Raw genomic sequence first — 21,572 nt, 5'->3', positions numbered from 1 at the left:
CTAGGAGGGCTCCACTTACAGAAATGACCTCTAGCCGCTGCCGGTAGAGGGAGCTCTCGGCCATGGGCCTGTGGGAAGAGAGCAGAGACTAGGGAGGGGGTCTTCCCAGGTCTCCACCCCTCAGCAGGCAAACCTCCTGAATGCCCCTTTCTGAGCCAAGATTTCTGAGCTGCTTGGAAACCAACCAAAGCTCACCATTTTCCTCTATTTCCCCTTTGCAACTGAAAGGAGTTGGGGTAGAGGGCGGGGGTCCTATGCGGAGGAGGGAGCAGAGACGCTGACAAGCTGAGCTACAGCCCTTCCTAGGCTTGACATCACCTCTCTGAGCCTCAGTTTCCTCATCTGTAAAATGGGTCAGGATAGCTTGATCCTCACCCTGTAGAGAGGTGCCCTTGCAAGGAAGTCTCCATGCAGGAAAAAAATTGGACATGGCGTTCCAAAACCAGTAACATCATTTATTATCACTCATAACTTTAACAATTCCCATGATTAATCATGCTTTATGGTTATTTATAAGGACCATTCCCAGGCTGTCCATCAGACACTCTCAAATCCTCCCAGGCCCCTATCATGCTGTGTGTCTCTTTCCATTTCTATACCCTCTCTGGACCTCAGCTCCTACCCAGGATACCTTAAGCATTAGGGAATGAGGGAGTCTGGGCACAGAAGCATCCATCCCACCATGGATGCCATCGCCATGGGAACTCTGGAGCAACCTGCCACATCTCCTACCTGGGGGCAAATGTTACCAGCTCACGCAGCCTAGTGCTGGAACCTGAGCTGAGATGAGGTGGAGGGGTCTGGCTGTTGAAGGCTTAACCTGAGATCCCCCCATTGTTGATTTCCTCGCAGCACCCCAGGATCCCCGATTTCCAGCTCCAGAGCTGCCCCTTCTGTGCCTCCCCCTGGAATCGAGAGGCTGACTGTGGCCATGCCGGACACTTAGGGGACAGGTGTTGTTACGTGAACGTGAACTTATCACAGATGTGCGTTGACCCTGGCAGGTGTTTCATAAGCCAGTATCTAGAAAGAATGTATCTATTTGTCTGTTGTCCCTGATGCTTAGTCCAGGGAAGGCACAGGGCAATCCCTCACACATTTATTAATTTGATCACTGACCCTGTTGGATGACCATTAGCCTCATTGCCCAAACTCTGCTGGGGCCTCCCAGATCTTTCCCCACCGCACCGTAAAGGCATAATAGTGCAGACACTTAGCGCTTACTATCTATAGGGCTTTAAGTGCTCGGCAGGGCTTCCGCTAGACTCTCACAGCCACCTCCGCCTCTCCCTCCCTGCCCTGATCTTGGGACACCGTAGTCCACGGTTTCCTGAGTTGATATTCTGAGAATAAAATCAGCCAGCCATTGGCCAGCGCGTACCATGTTCCAGGCGCTGTGAAATGCCTTGCCTATAGGAATTCATTTAATCCTCCCAAAGATCTGACTGCTGCCCCTATTTTATGGATGGGGAGACTGAGGCTCCAAGAGGTGGTGAAAAGACTTGTCCAAGGTCACTGAGTCGGGATCAGAACTCGGGGCTCTCAGGCCCAAAGTACTGGGAGCACTATGGGGAAGAGGTGGAGTCCAGACATCCTTGTCTTGGCAGCCAGGAGGCCAGAGATCAGCCTGGGAGGGGGCTGAAGTCGCTCTTTGCAAGGTATCCCAAAGGGAGCCCAGACCCCCCACTAATAGGTTTCCCCTTGGGGAAGGGCCGACATGCTCCCTCTGCTGTCCCATCCCCAAGATGTAATCTCCTTGCCTCTTCCTTGCTGGGGGGTGGGGGGGGGGTGGGTGCAAGATCAGGTTCCCGTTGCTAGGCAACCAGGTTTGTAGTTGGTGAATAATGCATCAGGGGACCCAAAAGAGTGAGGAACCAAATTGGGGTCCCTGGGGGGAAACCCTTTTCCATAACTCTTTACAAACCTCTAGAGCCCCTCCACCCTCTTACTTTAAAAGGCCNTCCTGGCGGGGGGGGGGGGGGGGGGTGGGTGCAAGATCAGGTTCCCGTTGCTAGGCAACCAGGTTTGTAGTTGGTGAATAATGCATCAGGGGACCCAAAAGAGTGAGGAACCAAATTGGGGTCCCTGGGGGGAAACCCTTTTCCATAACTCTTTACAAACCTCTAGAGCCCCTCCACCCTCTTACTTTAAAAGGCCCTCAAACCTTGAATATTAAAACCCTCCGCACGCCCCATTTGATATTGTTTATGTCCAACTCTATAAGAACAGTGTTTGTGACCGTGGCCTCTTGTCACCAGGAGCGGCCGGTGGCCATTTCGTTAAGCTGGTGATGGTTCTAATTTTGCCGTCACCTTCCCTAGTTTGGCAACTTTTTCTGTCGTATCTCAAGCATTTCTTCCCACCCTGGACACTGAGGGGTGTTTCGAGAAGCAAAGCATGGGAGTGAGGGGCCCTGGTGTTTCCTCGTCCCCCAGTCACAGCCCTCCCCCCCCCCCCCCAGCCAGGACTCTGAGCTTGAAGACTGCCAGTGGAAAATCCCAGAAAAAAGGAAGTGGAGGTTCCCAGCTCCCGCCCGACTCTGGGGAGACACGGAGAGCCTATGGGGTTGCCCGCTGACCTCTCTCTGCTCCCCCTGGTTCCCTGAGGAGAGGCCAGCTGGGGCTCTCACCCCCGTGGCAAGGCCAGCGACCCGCCGAGCCCCTCCCAGGCCCTGCGCACCAGCCCCCCTGACCCGGGACACTTACATGGGTGTGGCCGGAGACCACATCTGGCTCTGCAGAGCCATCTCTGCCCAGAAGCCCACCTTCGTTCGGGTCTCCAAGATCAGGACCCACCGCCCGTTTGCTTGAAGGTGCCCTGGAGGCTGTGACTCCAGCTGGTGGGAAGGGGGGGGCTGCAGGCGGGCACCGGGAGAGCTGGTCCAGCTGGTTTGGGTCAGGAGGCAGGAGGGAAAGGGGGCGAGGGGGGCGGGGGGCTGGCGGGCACTTCTGGGGAGGCACTATCAGCTGTCCTGATAAATTATTTACCAGCCACTGGCCTCCTTGCCGCACTTGGCTGACTTGCAGCAAACACACTCTCACACGCGCGGTGCAGCGTGTGGGTGAGAGCGGGGAGCTGCTGACCCCCTCAGAAAATGGCGTCTGCGCTTGGCCCCCCAGACGCCTCACGTCCAGTTGCCCCCCAAGGGTCACCGGCACGTGGGCATCATGGCAAACCACCGTGCGGGATACTCTTATATACTCCTTCCCCGCTCTTCCTGGACCCTGGTGGGGGTGGGGAGAGGGACTGATTCAGCTAAGGAATTCTGGAGACCAGAGGCTGAGCACCATGGGAGCCAGGAGGTCTGGCCCCCTGGGAACTCTGGACAACTTGCCCCGGGGCTTCTGGGCCTCAGTTTGCCCTTTTGTGAAATTAGATCAAGTGGCCTCCCCAGGATCCTGACGCTCTTTAGATTCTATAATGATTAGGGGTGGGGAGGTAGTGAGCAAGGTCCAGAGGCCTTCCTTCCCAAATCTTGAGAATCTTGAGGCTCCCTGTTCTACCCCCCCATTGCTGTTCTTTTCTTTTTTATTCATTTTTTTTTAAGTTTTTTTTTTTTTTTTTTTTTTTGAGAGAGAGACAGAGACAGCATGAGCAGGGGACAGGCAGAGTGAGGGGGAGAGAGAGAATCCCAAGCAGGCTCTGCACCATCAATGCAGAGCCCGATGTGGGGCTCGAACTCATCAAACAGTGAGATCGTGCCCTAAGCTGAACCCCAGACGCTGTTAATTGCAGCGTGCACGCTGTGCAATTTGACATAAGCCTCAGTGAGAAGGGTCCTTGCCATCAGCCCCCTGCTCTAGAGGGCACGTTCCAGCCAGGGCCCTCCCCAAGTGGCAAAGGTCCCGTACCTGCCTAAGTCCTCCCTCCCTCTTGCAGAGTCTGCTCAGGGTACTCGGGACCCCAGAATTCCCTATCCAAATTGTCCTTGGCTCACCCGGAAGGCCTATGTGCCTCCCAAATGCAGACCACAGAGTCAGGGTGTGCCTCACCCCACTGCCTCTAGCCTGAGAAGTGATCAAGGGCATCTGTGTGCAGAGGGGTAGGGATAAAGCTTGGATGTGTGATCTGGGCACAAGGCTCCTTGCTGTGCAGGAGAGAGTTGAAAGGGAGAAGTACAGCAGGCCAGACTGGGAGCTGGGGTTTCCCTGTGCCCCACATTCTAGTACAAAACTCCCAGGGATCCAAAACATTTTCGTTTGAACTTGGCCTTCTAAGTCTTTCTGAAAATACATTTGCTATGATAGGAGAAGAGAACATATTTAAGAAAAAAATTTTAATGTCTATTTATTCTTGATAGAACACAAAGTGCGGAGGAGCAGAGAGAGAGGGCGACACAGAATCTGAAGCAGGCTCCAGGCTCCGAGCTGTCAGCACAGAGCCCGACGCGGGGCTTGAACCCACAGACCAGGAGATCATGACCTAAGTAGAAGTCGGTCACCCAATGGACTGAGCCACCCAGGCACCCTGAAGAGAACATATATATTTTTTTAATGTTTTTACTTATTTCTAGGAGAGAGAGAGAGAGAGAGCGTGAGCAGGGGAGGGTCAGAGAGGGAAGGAGTCACAGACTGAAACAGGCTCCAGGCTCTGAGCTGGCAGTCAGCACAGAGCCCGACGCGGGGTTCGAACCCACGAACCGCGAGATCATGACCTGAGCGAAAGTCGGACGCTTAACCGACTAAGCCACCCAGGCGCCCCGAGAACATATTTTTAAAAAACTTTTTTAAATTTTATTTATTTATTTTGAGGGAGAGAGAGAGTACACATGGCATAGGGACAGAGAGAGAGGGAGAGAGACTTCCAAGCAGGCTTTCATTGCACTGACACAGTGCAGATCTCAACGTGGGGCTCGAACTCATGAATCGTGACATCAAGACCTGAGTGGAAATCAAAAGTTGGATGCTCAACCTACTGAGCCACCCAGGCGCCCCAGAGAGAACATAGTTTTTAAATTACTATCTATTTAAAAAAATGTTTATTTATTTTTGAGAGGGAGAGAGAGACAGAGTGTAAGCAGGGGAGGGACAGAGAGAGAGAGAGAGAGAGGGAGACACAGAATCCAAAGCAGGCTCCAGACTCCGAGCTGTCAGCACAGAGCGTGACGCAGGGCTCGAACTCACAAACCACGAGACCATGACCTGAGCCGAAGTCAGACACTTATGTGACTGAGCCACCCAGGTGCCCCTTTAAATTAGTTTTTAATTGTGGTAAAACACACATAAAATTTACCATTCGGGTAATTAGTACAATCACCTCTATCTGGGGCCACAACATTTCCATCACCCCAAAAGGAGACCCTGTGCCCATTTGCTTTCACTTCTTATTTGCCCTTCCCCCAGGCCCTGGCAACCACCAATCTGTCCATTTCGTATAAATGGGATCATACACTATGTGGCCTTTTGTATGTCCGACTTCCACACAGTGTAATGTTTTTAAGACTCATCCACAGCGCACTGGGTGTTGGGGCTTAGTTCCTTTTTACGGCTGAATAATATTCCATTGTATAGATCTACCACCACATTTCATTTCTCTATTCATGTGTTGATGGATGTTCTGGGTTGTTTCTACCTTTTGGAGGACAGAGTCTATTTTATTTAATTGTTTGTAGTTTGATTTTATAACTGTCAAATATTTAGATGTACAGTATGTGGGCTTCCTTTTGTATTCTTCTCCTGTGTTCCGCATTGAGGCAAGATTGTTCTATGTATTTCTTTATTCAGAGTTTATTTATTTATTTTGAGAGGAAGAGACAAGGGGGGAGGGGCAGAGAGAGGGAGAGAGAATCCCAAGGAAGCTCAACGCTGCCAGCACGGAGCCCGACTCGAGGCTCGAACCCACACACCATGAGCTCATGACCTGAGCTGGAAATGCTTAAAGAATGCTTAAGCAACCGTTATGTACCAGTTACTGTTCTAGGCATGAGGTAGTTGGGTCTAGAGGTGAGCAAATGCTGTAATCGGCTCACTTTTGGTGGTGACGAGGAGAGAGAGATAATATACAGCTAAAGGCAATTGATGATAAGTGCCATATAGGGTGAGTTACAGAAAATAGCAGGGTTAGGGTTCTGGAGAAGGGCTGTGTGTGATGTAGGCTGGGTGATCAGGGACGTTTTGGCTAAAGAAGTGATATTTGAGTGGAGACCTGCAGAGCCGAAGCCAGCCAGGCGATGAGTCCTTCCAAGCCGAGAAAGGCAAGTCAGTGCAAAGGCCCTGAGGTAGGAGTGCAGTTGGAGGGTTTGAGGGAACCACAAAGAAAGACTGGAACGGAGGGGTGAGGGAGAGTGTCAGAAGATGAGATCTGAGAAGTGGGCAGGGCCTTCTGGGTCAGAGTAGAGAAGTGAGATTCTTCTGATTGGTAGGTGGGGGGCCACCACTCAGTGAAGAGGACAGTGCAGTGGCTGGGAACAAGGGCGGAGGGAAATCGATGAATTCAGAATATGTTTTGGAGGCGGAGTCAACAGATTCAATAGCAATCTAGCATAGGGATGGGTTGGAATAGGGCTGAGAGGGAGAAGTTGAGGCATATTCCTAGGTTTGGGGCTTGAAAAACAGAAAGGATTAGGGCTGCCACACAGTGTGGGGTAGAACTGGGTGGGGGGGACCGAGAGCCCAGTTTTGAAAGTGTTCAGTTTGAGGGGCACCTGGGTGGCTCGGTCAGTTGACTAGTTGTCCGACTATTGATTTCAGTTTGGGTCATGATCCCAGGGTCAGGGGATCAAGCCCCCCATNTCCCTCTCTCTCTGACCCTCCCCTGCTCATGCTGTCTCTCTCTCTGTCTCCTAGAAATAAATAAAACATTTAAAAGAAAAATATTTTTAAAAAAAGTTAAAAAGAGGAGGAGGAGGAGGAGAAGGAGAAGAAGACCATGACCACGACCACGACTNCTGTCTCTCTCTCTGTCTCCTAGAAATAAATAAAACATTTAAAAGAAAAATATTTTTAAAAAAAGTTAAAAAGAGGAGGAGGAGGAGGAGGAGAAGGAGAAGAAGACCATGACCACGAGCACGACGGAGGCAGAGGAGGAGGTGGCAGCGGCGGCAATGAAGAAGAAAGTGTTCAGTTTGACGTATCTATTAGACTAAAGAGTGTTGGAGATGAGTCTAAAATCCAGAGGAGGGGTGCCTGGGTCACTCAGTCAGTTGAGCATCTAGTGTCAGCTCAGGTCATGCTCTCACGGTCCATGAGTTCAAGCCCCATGTCGGGCTCTGTGCTGACAGCTCGGAGCCTGAAGCCTGCTTTGGGTTCTGTGTCTTCCTGTCTCTCTGCCTCTCCCCTGCTCATGCTCTGTCTCTCAAAAACAAATAAACGTTGAAAAACAAATTTTTAAACCCAAAGGAGAAGTCAGACGTAGAGATTTGAGAGACAAATCTCAAATTTGAGAGACACCAGCACAGAGATGGCATTTAAAGTATGTGGTTGTGGGGGCACTTGGGTGGCTCAGTTGGTTAAGCCTGGGACTCTCGATTTCGGCTCAGGTTATGATCTCACCGTCCATGAGTTCAAGCCTGCGTTGGGCTCCTTGTTGAAAGTGCAGAGACTGCTTAGTATTCTCTCTCTCCCTCTCTCAAAATAAATAAATACACTTAAAAAAAATAAAGTATGAGGTTGGAATTGGTCAGGGGCTGAGTGCTGGCAGGAAAGAGATTGCATACTCATCAGAGCTTAGTGAAGAGTTAGGTTTTTAAAAAAAATGTTTATTTGAGACACCTGGGTGGCTCAGTCGGTTGCGCATTCAACTTCAGCTCAGGTCACCATCTCATGTCTTGTGGGTTTGAGTCCTGCGTCAGGCTCTGTGCTGAAAACTCAGAGCCTGGAGCCTGCTTCGGATTCTGTGTCCCTCTCTCTCTCTGTCTCTCCCCCACTAGCACTTTCTCTCTCTCTCTCAAAAATAAACATTAAAAATTTTAAAAAATATATTTATTTTTGAGAGAGAGAAAGAGAGGGGAGAGCAAACAGGGGAGGGGCCGAGAGAGGCAGAACAGGAAATGAAGCCTGCTCCCTGCTGACAGCAGAGAGCCTGTTGCAGGGCTCGAACTCATGCACCGCAAGATCATGACCTGAGCCGAAGTCGGAGGCTTAATCGACTGAGCCACCCAGGTGCTCCAATAAAGAGTTGGTTTATAAAGATTTCGGGAAACGATCTGGGTTAGCAACAGCCAGGGGCTGTTTCCGTGCCTTGGCCTTGAGAGAGCTGCGTGGAGCAGCCACCGGCAGCGAAGGGACACAAACAGTGTGGCTCAGACGCAGGGGCGTGGAGTAGAGGTGCTGACCTCCCTCCCCATCAGCCAACCCCGGTGGAAGCCAGAGGGAAAGGAAGCCTGTGGATGCAGGTGAACCAGATGTCGGAGAGGGAAACCAGGAGATGGCGCTGTCCTCGGAGACCCCGCAGCTAATGGAAGAGGAAGTCAGACCAGGAAGCAGGGTGTGGTTCATCAGAAGGTCCATCAGTGTCCATGGGTGGGAAAGGCTCAGTGGGATGGGACGACCCAGAGCCTTGTCAGTGCTGTCAAAGAGGAAGAGGAGGCGATGAAGAGGAGAGAACGCTGTCCACAGCTCTTTCCCGAAGTAAAGCTTTAATCTTTCTTGCCTCCCAAGCAAGTCGGCACTGCCTTCCCCATTTTACAGACGAGGGAACTGAGCCTTGGAGAAGGCTGGTACCTTGCCCAGGTGTTGCCTGGGATGGATCCCGGCTGGGCCCAATTCCAATTAGGCCAAAGGGCTCAGAGGGAGGAGCCTGAGACTAGGATCCAGGAAAGGGTGGGAAGGAGGGGAGTCAGGAGGGTAGGCAGACAGCTGGGGGGAAAGAGTGATCAGATAGTTGGATTATTGGAGGTTCCTAGGCGGTTCGGCACCATTCTCTACGAAACTATCTTTCTTCCTGGTTTCCCTACAACGGTAGAGCAGGGTCAGAGGACAGATCTGGGGAGAGCCTGGGGGGAAGAGAGTGGAAAATGTCTTCGGGGGTGGGTCAACGCGCGGGGGCGTCGGTCCTGTAGGTTCTGAACGCCCAGATCTGGCGCCAGCTTCGGGGAGCCGCTCCACACCGCAAGCCTGGATACCTCCCCGGGCCCTCCCAGCCGACCGGGCCCAAGGTGACCGCCTTTCAACCGCAGCTGCTCCGCTAAGCCACCGGGAGCGCTGTGCGCGTCCCTCCCTCTTCCCTCAATCTGGAAGTGCACTTGGCCGCGGACGCCGCGAGGACTTTTCCAGGAGGGGTGAGGGGAAGCAGCCTCGGGCTTGATGGGAGCGGCGGCACACCTCTTGGAAGCAGCCTCGTTGAGCCCAGGCACTGGCGGGGGAAGCTTGCGATGCGCCATGAGAGGGCTCCTGGCGCCCCCTTCAGTCTGAGCTGTGCGCTGCAGGGGTGGAACGTGGCTGGACAGCCCCGAGGCCAGGGGCGCTGCCGCCCGCTGGCCTGGGCGGGGCTAGCAAGGCTCCGGAAAGATGGCTGGGAGCACTCCAGGACCTGAAGGCCGGCGCTTCCAACACCCAGCCCAGGGCCCCGATGGGGGTCAAGCCTCCTGGGAGTGCCGGGGACGTGCGGGCGAAAAAGGTGCCAGGGTGGCGCCCCGTTAGTGGAACGGCACCCAGACTTGTCCCCCAGCTGGCGGGCCACGCCTAGGGAAGCCCTCCTACGAAAAGTCTGGTGCCCTGAGCTGACCCGAGGCGCGTCCGTGAACCAAACGCAGTGCCCTGCCGGGGCGCCCCCGCCCGGAGGGCGGGGCCGGGGCGGGGCCCAAGTCATTGCTGCAGGTGCAGGGGGCGGTGCCCGGCCCTGTCCCCGGGGGCCGTTCTTGGAGGCCAGGGGCGGGTCAGAGAAGCGGCTGAGGTAGGCGACGCCTTAGAACCCGCGGGCGGTGACTGTGCCACAGGTGCTGCGCAGGGCACCGTGTCCCGGCTCTGGGCATCAAAACTCCGGCGCTGGAAACTAAGGCTTCCGAGCTGCTCTCAACCCCGGACGCCGAGGCCCCCGGGCCGGAGAGCGGAGCCCTGGGGTCGTCCGAAGGTCGGGGCCCCGAGCCCCCCGGGTCAGACATCGAAGTCCCGGGACCTGGCGCAGAGCAGGACGCCGAGGTACCCAGGCCAAGACGCCAGGTCTCCGTGCTCTCCGCAGAGCAGGGCGCGGAGACCCCTGAGCGAGAGAGCGAAGTCCTTGGGCCGTCAGCGCGGCTGGACACAGAACGCCCCGGGCCATCCGCAGCTGGGGGGGTTGAGAGCCTCGAGCCAGGCAGAGACAGCCCCGAGCCGTCCGAAGCGCGAAGCGCGGGGGCCCCGAAGCACCGTCCTCTTCAGTGTCCCGACACCTCCTCCTCGGGGTCAGACCCGGAAGCCCCCCTGCTGCATTTTCCACCGCGCCCCGCGCCCCCCCNGGTGCGCGAGGTGCACGAGCGCGAGCGGGAGCTGCAGCGCCAGCGGCTCTGCGTCTACGGCACCGCCGAGTTCAAGGAGCCCGCGCCGAGCCTCACGGGTAAGCCACGCGCGTCCCCACTCTAGGGACTCTCCGGGCTCCGGCCGTCCTCACCGACTGCCCAACTCCAGTGGCCTCTTCCCTGGCAGTTGGGGTACCTCCTTGGGGCTCCCAGACTCATGCCCCCCCACCCCTCAACTCTCCGTTCCCTACCCACCCCTTCAGGGCTGCCCACGCTCTGCTCCACCCCCTACTCGGAATGGTCGACTCCTGGATACATCTCACCTAGGCTCCTGGTGGGGGGAAGGGAGGGGGATTTTAGATGTCTTTATCGGATTCCAGGGAACCTGCCTGGGTTCTGACACTCCCGGATGCTCCCTGAGAATTCACGGGTTTCCACCTCCCCACTCTGGGTTCGCCTCCCTCCTCCTTCAGGTTGCTCCCTCCTCCAGAATGGAGGCCTCCATGGGAAGGAGGGTAAACGCCTGTGTGTTTAAGGGGCGCGGCCGGTCTCCTTGGTCCTGGCCGCCTCCAGCTGGTGACAGGAGGGGCAACCCCGGCTGAGTGCCCCTTCCCCCGCAGCGAGCAGGGGCGACGGAAAGCTGGCGGTGATCTGGCCTCCCCGCAGGAAGGCATCGGAGAACGGCTTGGAGCAGGTGGGAGCCCCCTTTGCCTCTTGCCTCAAGCGCAAGTCGCTCTTCCCTCCCCTCTCCTCCCTCGCCAGGATGCTGGGCCACGGGAAGTGCACCCCCGCGCCCCCTGGGAAGTTACTCTGGGCTAGGACACAAAGTTCTGGGCAAGGCCCGGGGGTGACAAGGATGCGGTAGTCCCGGGGCCCAAACCGCCCCACCCTGTGTATGAGTGTCACTCCCATGGTGCCCGGGTCTCTGAGGTCGGCCCTCCGTCTGGCCTCCTCTCCCCAGGAGGAACGGAAGCCTTGAGGTTTCAGCAGGCTGGGACACCCCGCCAGAGGTAACACGCACATCAGAGGAAAGCGGTAGGGGCGCCAAGGAGTGCCCTCCCAATCCGGGGAAGGCCTGGAGAGGGCCAGCAGTCCGCTCCGGGGAAGATGAAATCGACCAGCCCCCTCCTTGAACCTGACTTTGTGAAATTGACCAGTCTCTTCTATAAAACTATTAGCCCAACGCTGGGAAACACCACCACTCTCAGCCCTGCCGGTGAGACTCTCCAGCCCTTCTCCGCCTAACCGCAAACCGAACTGGCCTCTGCCTCTGGCCTTTACCGTTCGAGTAAACTGCCTCGGCTCCCCTCACTCCCCAATAAAGCCCCTTCTTTCTGGGCAATCTCAGGCTGTTTTCCTCTGGGTCCTCTTCGTTTGGGCGGGGGCGGGAGCGGGAGCTCGTTTGGCGGAGGAAGGCCTGAGAAAACCACGGGAGGTGCCGGCCAGAATTTGGAATGTGCCCTTCACCGCCCAGTTCTGGGGCTGCTGGTCTGCCCCGGCCCGGGTCCTGGTGCCCCCTGGCGGCGCGGGCGCGAACTGCGGTGTTCGGATCAACTAGCTCATGCCCTCCCTTCTTCCGGACTTCGTCAACATTTATTGTGCCAGTGCCAGTGGTATGCCCCGGAGCTGGGCGCTGGCTAGACAGAGGTGATAAGAGGTTGTTCCTGCCCTGGGGACGTAAGCAATAGCTACAAAAGAAACGGTGGTGGTGGTGAGGGCACAAACTTCTTGGCAGGGCATACAAAGCCTTTTATAATCTGTCCAGCTATTACAAACCTCACATACCTGTAGGCTCCAGACAGATATAAAGGAGAGAAATGGGGTATGCTGGAAAATGCCCGTTTCAATGGGCAGGTAAGTGTTCCTCCATATCAGCAGTGAGTGAGCTTCTGATTTCCAAAAGCAAGGGAGAAACGTAACCTATAAGAGAGAGATCTAGGGGTGCCTGGGTGTCTCGGTTGAGCATCCGCTGCTTGATTTCGGCTCAGGTCACGATCTCAGGATCGTGGGACCAAGGCCTTCCCCCAACCCCGCCCCCGTTGGGCTCTTCGGTGAGCGTGGAGCCTGCTTAAGATTCTCTCTCTCTGTCTCTCTGGACGCCTGGGTGGCTCAATCGGTTAAGCGTCCAACTTCGGCTCAGGTCATGATCTCATGGTGGTGGGTTCAAGCCCTATGTCCGGCTCTGTGCTGGCAGCTAGCTCTCTCCCTCTCTTTCTGCTCCTCCCCCACTCATGCTGTCTCTGTCTTTCTCAAAATAAATAAGTAAGCTTTAAAAAATAAAAAAAAAATAATGTTTATTTTGAGAGAGAGAGCACAAGTGAGGGAAGAGACAGAGAGAGAGAGAGGGAGACACAGAATCTGAAGCAGGCTCCAGGCTGTCAGCTGTCAGCTGTCCTCACAGAGCTGATGCGGGCCTGGAATTTGTGAACAACGAGATCATGACCTAAGAAGGTCAGTCGCTCAACTGACTGAGTCACCCAGGTGCCCCTAAATAAATTTAAAGAATGTTTTATTTATTTTTGAGACAGACAGAGTGTGAATACGGGAGGGGCAGAGAGAGAGAGGGGAACAGAAGATCCGAAATGGGCTCTGTGCTGACAGCAGACAGCCTGATGCAGGGCTCAAACTCACAAACTGAGATCATGACCTAAACTGAAGTCAGACGCTTAACGAACTGGGCCACCCAGGTGCCCCTAAATAAGTAAACTTTAAAAACAAAAAAGAAAAAAAATCTAAGGAACTTTAATGTGACTACTTAGAAACATTTTAAAATAGGGGGTGGGCACAGGAATGGCCACAAGGGACACCTGTTTGTAGTAGAGCCTGTAATTGTCAATTGCCAAGCCCTCCTTAAATTTCTCTCCCGAGCCAGGGGGCTCAAGGGTCCTCGCCCCTGATGGGATTCAAGAGTTTGTGGACACCCTACGTTGAAAAAGTGTATCTTTGCTGTTATAGACAGTGGTTTTAGGGTATCAGCTTCTTACCCATGCACTGAGACCCAGAAGACCCAGGAATGATTCAGAACCATTGTTTAACCTCTTGGATTTGTCCAACTCTGTATGCCTTGGGTCCAGCCACAGACTTGATTCTACACAGGACAAGTAGGTAATGAAGAACGAAAGAATGCGCACACAGCTTTGCACCCCAAGAAGGAACCGCCCGCCGATTCCATCATCACCACACTGAGCACATGCTTCATTCTCCGAAAGGTGTGGAGAGAAAACAAAGAGCGAGTGCTGCCAAGGTGGGATATGGAAACACCCAGAGCTTGTTTAAAAAAAACATTTTTCTTAAGTTTATTTATTTCAAGGGGTGGGGGGCAAAGAGAGAAGGAGAGACTCCCAAGCAGGCTCGGCACTGTCAGCGAAGAGCTGGACATGGGGCTGGAACTCACAAACTGCAAGATCGTGACCTGAGCCGAAAGCCAGAGTCACATGCTCAACCGACTGAGCCGCCCAGGTGGCCCAGCATCTGTATTTTTTACAGGTGGAGCCAAGTGTGAGGACCATCATGTCGATGTAGGCTAGCAGTTCTCAAAGTGTGGTGCCTGGACCAGCAGCATCAGGGTGGCTTGGGATCTTGTCACAAACACACATTCTTGGGCTCCAGGCCAGACTTAAGAATCGAACCCACCACATGATTCCACACTGAAGTTCGAGAATCATGCATATAGATAGTTCATGAGGAACAGGATTCAGGAAATTGAGCCTGTTTCTTTTCTCTCCCAGGACTGCCACCTTGCACCAGAAAACTTAAGTCTTTTTTTTTTTTTTTAATGTTTATTTTTTTGAGAGAGAGATCAAGCGAGCTTGGGCGGGGAGTGCAGAGACAGGGAGAGACAGAATCTAAAGCAGGCTCCAGGCTCCAAGCTGTCAGCACGTAGCCCAATGCAGGGCTTCAACTCCGGGACTGAGAGATCATGACCTGAGCCAAAGTCGGACACTAAACCGACTGAGCCACCCAGGTGCCCCCAGAAACCTTCGGTCTTAAGTGGCCTGTGGATTTGCCTTAAGGGAGACAGTCTAAAGCTATGTGTGGCTGGTCTGACTTGAAATTTGCTCTAAGTATGAAATACACACCAGATTCCAAAATCTTAGTACCCCAGAAAGAGAAACATTAATAATTTCTTTCATTGATTAGCTGTTGAAATATTTTGTGTATGTGTGTAATTCACAAAGACTAACTTAAATCAGTATTAGGCAGCTTCAGAATCCCCTTGAACTCATTCAGACCAAAAAAATCCTTGATGAAGTCAGAAATTGTCACCAGAAGCCGCTTCCCCCGCCCCTCCCCCAAAAGATAAAAGGTTTTGCCGTCCAATCCTGATTTATTTTACCTCTCACGTCCGTTTTTGTCATTGAAACTGGTGCTTACAATACTATATGCCTTTGTGCCTGAGTTTCAGGTAAGCGACTGCTTTGCTCAAAAGCATAAACGCTAGGACCCTCTTTCGATTCCAAAAACGTTACAAGAAATGAAAAGGCAGCCCTTACAGGGGGTTACCGGCAGATAAGTAACACCGGGGTCAGGAAGGGCACCCTTCCCTTCGCAAGGGACCAGCTGAGAGCAGAAAGACCCGGTTCGGGATGGAGCTCCACCACTCGCGCGCTGTGGCTCTTGAATAGGTGAGTTCGCCTCTCTCAACCCGGGACTCCCTTTCCAGTCCAAGGTTGGCGTGGAGCTTAGCGATCCCAAATTGGAGTTCCTTGCGGCTCTGCCATCCCGCGCGCGCCCCGGACACCCTGCGAAGTAAGATGACCTGCCCACTCCATGACCCAAAAGCTGGAAGCGGAAGATTTGATTCTGGCCTTTTGGAAACTGACCACGGGCCCTTTGCTGGTGCACATCGGGAAATATAGTCTTTTCGGTAAAAAGAAGTCACTTCCGGGTCAAAATATGAGAGTGGGCGTGGCCCCGAGTCCCTTCCCCCATTGGGCGTTGAATTTCCCGGCTACCCAAAACTTGAGGTTTTTTGGGTTCCGGTTGTTGACAGGCACTGCTTACTTCCCCTTTAGCTTCATGCGCGCCTCTGCGCATGCCCTGAGAGCTGGTCCGCCAGTCAGGGGACTCTGGTTTTGTTTCAAAGACTACAGTTCCCAGAAGGGCGCGCAGGTGGGCGGGGCTTCCTCGCCCCAAGGGGTGGGGCGCGGCGCTCCGAACGGACGCTGAGCCTGTGACCTCTTTCTTTTCTTTTATTTAACGCAAAACTGGTGTGTCCGCACGCAGGGCTCCGCGGCCAGGTCGGACCCGGTGCGCACGGGCCAGCTTGGCCTGGCCCCTGGGAAGGCGAGGCCGAGGTGCACTAGGAGAACGAGTGAGCCCCTCCCCTGCTCCCTCTCCTGGAGTTTGGAACTGTCAAGCTCCAGCTCCCACCCTCTCTCCAGGTTCAAGACCCCTGCGCGGCCCATGCCGCGGGCCCGGCCGCGCTCGGGGGCCGGGCCGGGCCTCCTTGGCCCGTGAGGATCTGCACCAGCAGGTCGGTGGCCAGCATGTGCGAGGGCTCCTCGAAGCCGATGGTCAGCAGCTGCTGGTAGTCCCCCGGCGGCTGCGGGCACAAAATCCTGGGGGCCGGGGCAGACAGGCCTAGACGTGAGCGCCCCCTGCTTCTCGGGAGCCCCTCCCCTCGAGTGAGAGGCTGTGGCTGAAAGGGGCTTTGTTTCAGCTGGGGGTGGGAAAAGCCCTGGGGGTGGGGGTGGGGGTAAGTGGTTTCCTTGTTGGTGAGAATCGGCGAGCAAGTGTAATGGCTCTGAGAGGCTGAACAACTCTAGCCCTGACCTGGCCTATCACTCAGCTAACCTTAGCTGTGTGTCCATGGGCAGGTAACTTAACCTCTCTGAGCACCTGTTTCCTTCTTTCTAAAATGGGGCTGGTAGTGGAGACCTCAATGGGTTGTTACACAAGTCTGCATAAAGCACTTTTCAGGGCACAATAAAATGCTATCCTTGTTACCAAGGGAAACGATGTTGGGGGGAGTGGATGGTCTCTGGTGCGGTTCTGCCCCTCCCTCCAGGGCCCGAGCCCACCTTGCCATCCTCTTAGTTCCTACCATGAATAAAGGTCATCCTCAGCTGGTCCTAGCGGCACCCATCGGCCAATGGACCACAGCTTCTGGATCTGGGGGCACGAATTGGCAGGAGTCTTGCCAGCGTCTTCCCATGTATCTCGGTAGCAGAGGAAGTAGCTGGGAGGGCAGGAGGGGATCAATTCAGAATGAGCCGCTTCTTTAGTTGAAGGCTCTAAATTGGGGCGGGAGGGGGGGAGGGGAGGTGGAAACTCATCAGAATTTGCCCTCAAGTTCTCTGGTAGGGCTGCGGCTGCACAGGGAGGCCTTTTCTCCTTGCCAGCCTACTTTTAAGAGGAGGACTTCTATTTTAATGGGAGGGTGAATTTTTTTTTTTTTTTTAAAGGGGGGGATGGCCTTTCAAAGATCTTTGGTTTCCTGCCTGGCTTTCCATGCTGTGGTGGTGGCGGCGGCGGCGGCGGTTCAGAGGCCCACACTGGCATTCTGCACAGAGAGGGGAGAACTTTCATTCTGTTAGGGGACTCACTAATCCACGTGGGAATCTTGGCCCTTGCCACTGGGCTCTGGGGTGGTTTCCAGATTCCAGCGCATCTTCTTATAGAGGTATCGGGGGAAGCGGCTGGCGGTGTAGGCGGCTGGGGCACAGTATCTGAACATGGACACCTCGTGGGAAGGGCTGATGGAGAACCTCCCGCAGAAGAAACAGGAGATGCTGGTAGGAGACAGGACAGTGGGAAATAAGGCTGGGCTCTGGACTCCACCCTCTCCCCGCCCCCACACCGGGTCTCCTACCCTTGTATTACCTTAGGGGGTCAGTCTCCTCCAGGTCCACAAACCCAAAGGAGGCATACATGAGGACCAGCTGTTCTAGGCGTAGGGTCAGCTGTTGGGAGATCTCCAACAGCTGCATGGGAGAGGGGGCATCATGAGATTTGCTGGCTTGCTAGGATCGCTCTCCCCCCACCATCTCCCAACACCCCCCCACCATCTCCCAACACCCCCCCCCAGGATGAAGAAAGGGGCATAGGGTCTAGGAAAACTCCACGCACCCCCTTTCGGACCAGCTCCTGCAGGGCTCCATAGATGGGGGGCACACTCCGCGCGGCTGCCTCCAGGTAGAGAAAGTAGGGCTCGCACATCTGTAGGAAGGTGGGCATAGCCTTTGCCAGCTGTTCCTTCTGCACTCGGTCCCTGCTAAAGGGAGAAGGGGGCCTTTGGCTGGGGTCCCTCCCTCTCCATTGCCTCCTCCCTGCCAACCAGTATTCTTGGCCTGGACCTCCCGTGCTAGGTATCTTCCAGGACTATTTGCATCAAAACCATTTGGAACACTTGAATTCTACAATTGACTTTGACTCAAAATTTCCTGTAGGGAGGAGCCCAGAAATCTAGGGTTTAAACAGCCTCCCGGAGGAGGATTCCAATGGTTCCCGAAATGAGAGAATGACAGTCTCTTCCACCCCCCGGGGCTGGGAATCACATTATCCTTTGGGGTCCCACACTGGTAATCAGAGGGTCAAATCTGGCACAGACTGGGTTTTGTTTAGCCTGCCCAGGGTTCAAGATGTGAGCCAACAGAAACGTCCTTGCGAATCGGCAACCCGTGGGGGCCACGTCATAGCAGGCGCTAACCCCCGATTTCTACACAGCCCTTCTCACTCTTCGAAAATTGGAGGCCCACTCAACTAGCTTCATTTACGGTCTCTGGCTCCTAACGCTTTCGAGTTTGCGAACCTAGCGTGCCTTGCCTGCCCTGTTTTTCTCCGCAGTCTCCTTCCCAGGGACATAGGACCCCACCCAGCATCACCTGTAAAGTAAGTAGCTCTGGAAGTCATCTGCCTTCTTGAGCAGGTAGCGGAGCTGTTCGGTGATGGGGCTGAACATGGTGTCCAAGGCTAGGCGAGGAGGGGCGGGCCCTGGGCCCGCGGCCAGAGGCTCTGGGGAGGGGGTAGCGGTAGAGGCCTCGGGGAGCTGCCCCTGGACGTCCACCGGTTCGGCCTCGGGTGGGTCCCCAGGTGCGCCAGGGGACGCCAACCAGGAGTGGTCCCCGCCGGGCTGTGCCCCAGGTTCCAAGTCGGCCGGGGGCGGGGTCTCCCCAGGGCCCGGGGGGAGCGGCTCCACGAACCACTGCTCGGTAGCCATCGTGGGGCCGCAGGAGGGGAACGCAGCTCTTTAAGCCTCCGCCGCTCTCGTTGGTCGCGGGTCTGACCCCGCCCCGGGAACCTCGGACTTGCCCGGACGAGGAGCGCAGCTGCCCCTCCAACTCGCCCCTGCCTCGACCTCTCTGTCGGTGCAGCGCCGCGCGGAGGGAGTTCGCCTCGTTTGAATTTCAACACGCGGGAGGGGCGCGCCGCTCCGGTCCGCGGTGCGCGCCCGCGGGGCCCCGCGCACACACGCGCGCTCCCGGAACCTGGCTGGGGGGACGCGTCCAAGAAAGGCGACCTGGGCCAGTCCCGGTGCGGCCATGTCCCGGGGTGTGGCTTGGGGGCCAGCGCCCATTTCTCTCCCAATCGGTTTCCTGGGGAAGAGGGGTCTTTAGCGAGCGTCGAAACCCAGGGCACAGGTACATAAAGCAAGGAAGCCCAGGCCTCTAAAAGTCTGACTCTGGCCCCAGAATCTGTATATTTTTAAAAAAGCCCAAAAAACTCTAATGGAGTTGAGAAACTGCATTAGAACTTAGTGGGCATTGTGATGTAAGTGGCTGTTTTCTACTGAGAGCAATGCTGAAAATCTTCACTTGGAAAAATGTGCCTGTCCCATGATCTCATCGTCCCTTCGGTTCCTCTTACTGGTGAGGACCGTAAAGCCTGCAGACCGTGCCCTGGCCCCAGAACCGTCCCCTGCCCCCATAGTTATAGATTGAATTTTTGGTGGTGTGCACAGGCTGACTACATACGGATATAAAGGCAAATACATTAATTACCCTTAAAAAGACTCCGGGTACAGAGCTCAGACAGGTGTCTGACCCCACCCCGTGTGACCCTGAGCAAGCATCTTTGCTGTGCTGAGCCAGCTGCGTCTTCTGGAAAGTGGGTTGTTATGAGCTCGCTGCCTCATTGGGCTGGGGAAAGAGCAACCGAGAAAACGCTCATAAAACCTAGTTAACTGCTGGTCCCTCAACAAGTATTTGAGCACCTACTGTGTGCCTGAGCATTCTTCTGAGCATGGGGACAGAACCAGGCAAACATGCCTGATCTCCTGGAGTACTTGGTGTTCTATCTGGATGTGAGGCAGCCCCATGCACTACCTGTCTTCCTCCTTCAACAATTCTGTCTTAGCCTAGACTCTTCCTGGAGGCCCGTGTGCGCTGCGCACCCCTCCCCCACTCCATTCATGAAACGAACTCCTGGCATTTTTTTTTTTAAAACTTTATTTAAAAAACCTTCGGTGCAATATTAAAAAGCAATACAGCCAGCTGGAGCGACAACCAACAGAAAGGAAGGAGAAAGGTTAGGGAAGACCCAGGGGCCCCACCCCAGCTATTCCCAGGGGCAGTCCGGGATGGGGCGTGGGTGGTGGGGGAGAGAGGAGAGGCCACCCACCGAAATGAACAGGCAGAACAAAACATTTATATAGGAAACATCTGGCTGAACTGAAGAGGACCTAGGGGAGATGGGAAGCCCCCATTTTTTCTTTTTTTTCCAAAAATGTCCTAGACCTGGGGTGGGGAAGGTTGGCTTCCTGGGGTGAAATGAGCAGGCCCTGTCTCACCCCACACTCCTCTATCATGGAGTACAGGATGTGCTGGGGGCCAAATAGATGTATGCTGGGGAAACACAGGGAAGAGATGAGTGGGGAGAAATACCCCCTCACTGGAATCTGTTAGGAGGGCTGAGAGCATATCCCCATCCAGCTCCTGGATTCTGGGGGGGGAGGGTCTTGGGTGAGACGGGGGCCGGAATGGGTCGGGGCAGGGGGGGAGGCTGGGTGCTCAGCCTAGAAAGCCATCGGGGTCGTCATCCTCAAAGTGGCCTTGCTGCAGCACCTTGATGTGGTGCTCGTAGATTTTCAGGGCTGGGCCCAGGCGGATGGACAGGCCAGTCAGCACATCTGTCCGCTGCATGAGCAGCAAAGACTTTCCATCGATTTCCTGAGTGGGACAGACAGACGGGACAGCAGAGTCAGAGCAGACCCCGCCCCCCTCTCCTCCCCGCCCCCGGGGATCCGGAGGGGTACTGAGGGCTGGGAATTCACCTGCTCTTGGAAAGCCGTTGCCTGCTCGGGGAAGCCAGCCTCAGTGAAGTACTCGACCACGTCCATCACGGTCCACTCCACAGGGTCAGCCGGCTTCTCTTTGCGCCCGGAACTGGAGCAGAACAGGGGGTGATCCAGTGAGCAGCGACACGCCTCTGGTTCTATTACACATGCGCAGGCAACACCCCCATGGCTCAAATACCCCAACTTACGGACAGCCGAAGGGGGTCCCATCAGCCCCGGGGAGGGCTGGTTTTCCTGGGGGCAAAGGCACAGGGGACGGGGAGTCTGGCCCAGTGGCAGCAGAGGCTGGGAAAGAAAAAGCATATGCCTGTGGCTTTGTCGTGGGGCTCAGCTCCGGCCCGTCACAAAACCTTCCCCAACTCAGAGAGGTTCCTTACCTGATCCCCCTTCCTTATTCATGGCTGCCATGGAGAATATTTGGCGGGTACCACTGCCTGGTGCTGGCCCCCGGCCTTCATCCTGGCCCTGGTGGGGTCCACAGGGTGTCCACTCCTTGACCCTCTCCTTGGCACTCTGAGGGCCTCGCTCGCCATTAAGCTGGTGGTGCTGGGCACCTGCTGGACGGTCACCCTCGGGCACCTCCGAGCCCTCGGACACATCGTCTTCATCGTCTTCCTCTTCGTCGTCTTCCTCTTCTTCTTTCTCAAGCACTCGCTCTTCTCCACCTCTCTGGTGCCAGGGAGAGAGGCAGGAAAGGTTAGTAGCCGTTCTGACCCTCCGCCCAGTCCCTGTGATCCGGGACCGAGTGGTGTGCTTCCCACCCACCTTTAACATCAACACGGACTAACTTTTACGCATTCGGTCCGTGCCAGGCTCTGTGTTTAATAAAGCCCTTGGTAGCCAAATCTCACTAAACTCGCTCAACAACCTCAAGGGGTCGCTACTGCTATTAAATCGCGTTTTACAAGCAGAGGAAACTGAGGCTCGGGAAGATTAAGTCACTTGCCAAGGTCACCACGCGCC

At 55.1% G+C, this 21,572-nt stretch overlaps 2 protein-coding genes and 1 long non-coding RNA gene across 4 annotated transcripts; 1 reads left to right on the top strand and 2 right to left on the bottom strand.

Annotated features, from left to right (window-relative positions):
- The first annotated feature begins 10,387 nt into the window (after positions 1-10,387).
- On the top strand, positions 10,388-11,358 carry LOC144232921 (uncharacterized). Its single transcript, XR_013335557.1, has 3 exons — positions 10,388-10,470; positions 10,846-11,066; positions 11,334-11,358. It is a non-coding gene; the product is annotated as an uncharacterized LOC144232921 (long non-coding RNA).
- A 4,202-nt stretch (positions 11,359-15,560) lies between these two features.
- Positions 15,561-18,669, bottom strand: CUNH19orf67 (chromosome unknown C19orf67 homolog). Of its 2 annotated transcripts, none has more exons than XM_077765750.1 (6): positions 18,199-18,669; positions 17,444-17,588; positions 17,198-17,298; positions 16,921-17,106; positions 16,419-16,553; positions 15,561-15,933 (listed from the first exon to the last, which is right to left on the bottom strand). In XM_077765750.1, exons 1-6 carry the CDS (start codon positions 18,531-18,533, stop codon positions 15,759-15,761), a joined length of 1,077 nt encoding a protein of 358 aa, XP_077621876.1. In that variant the 5' UTR covers positions 18,534-18,669; the 3' UTR covers positions 15,561-15,758. The 2 variants fall into 2 exon arrangements, with proteins under 2 accessions (XP_077621876.1, XP_077621884.1); XM_077765758.1 differs by having other exon boundaries at positions 17,444-17,585.
- Positions 18,670-19,752: 1,083 nt separating this feature from the next.
- SAMD1 (sterile alpha motif domain containing 1) lies at positions 19,753-21,399 on the bottom strand. The gene is made up of 4 exons (XM_077765738.1): positions 20,987-21,399; positions 20,798-20,894; positions 20,586-20,697; positions 19,753-20,481 (listed from the first exon to the last, which is right to left on the bottom strand). The coding sequence occupies exons 1-4, from the start codon at positions 21,381-21,383 to the stop codon at positions 20,323-20,325; spliced, it is 765 nt and encodes a 254-aa protein (XP_077621864.1). The 5' UTR covers positions 21,384-21,399; the 3' UTR covers positions 19,753-20,322.
- Between the last annotated feature and the right edge of the window lie 173 nt (positions 21,400-21,572).

Source organism: Crocuta crocuta, unplaced genomic scaffold (genome assembly GCF_008692635.1).
Source record: "Crocuta crocuta isolate KB4526 unplaced genomic scaffold, BGI_CrCroc_1.0 scaffold693, whole genome shotgun sequence".
Classification (NCBI taxonomy): Eukaryota; Metazoa; Chordata; class Mammalia; order Carnivora; family Hyaenidae; genus Crocuta; species Crocuta crocuta.
Note: the sequence above shows the minus strand (reverse complement) of the source record. Positions and strands in the feature narration are given on the sequence as shown.

Excerpts from the sequence above, each read along its gene's own strand:
- CUNH19orf67 (XM_077765750.1), bottom strand. The coding sequence starts at position 18,533 with ATGGCTACCGAGCAGTGGTTCGTGGAGCCGCTCCCCCCGGGCCCTGGG. Across the intron at positions 17,589-18,198 it reads CAGAGCTACTTACTTTACAG|CAGGGACCGAGTGCAGAAGG; the intron begins GTGATGCTGGGT and ends TTCTCCCTTTAG. Across the intron at positions 17,107-17,197 it reads GAGGAGACTGACCCCCTAAG|CATCTCCTGTTTCTTCTGCG; the intron begins GTAATACAAGGG and ends GTCTCCTACCAG.
- SAMD1 (XM_077765738.1), bottom strand. The coding sequence starts at position 21,383 with ATGTTAAAGGTGGGTGGGAAGCACACCACTCGGTCCCGGATCACAGGG. Across the intron at positions 20,698-20,797 it reads GGGACCCCCTTCGGCTGTCC|TTCCGGGCGCAAAGAGAAGC; the intron begins GTAAGTTGGGGT and ends GTTCTGCTCCAG. Across the intron at positions 20,482-20,585 it reads CAACGGCTTTCCAAGAGCAG|GAAATCGATGGAAAGTCTTT; the intron begins GTGAATTCCCAG and ends TGTCCCACTCAG.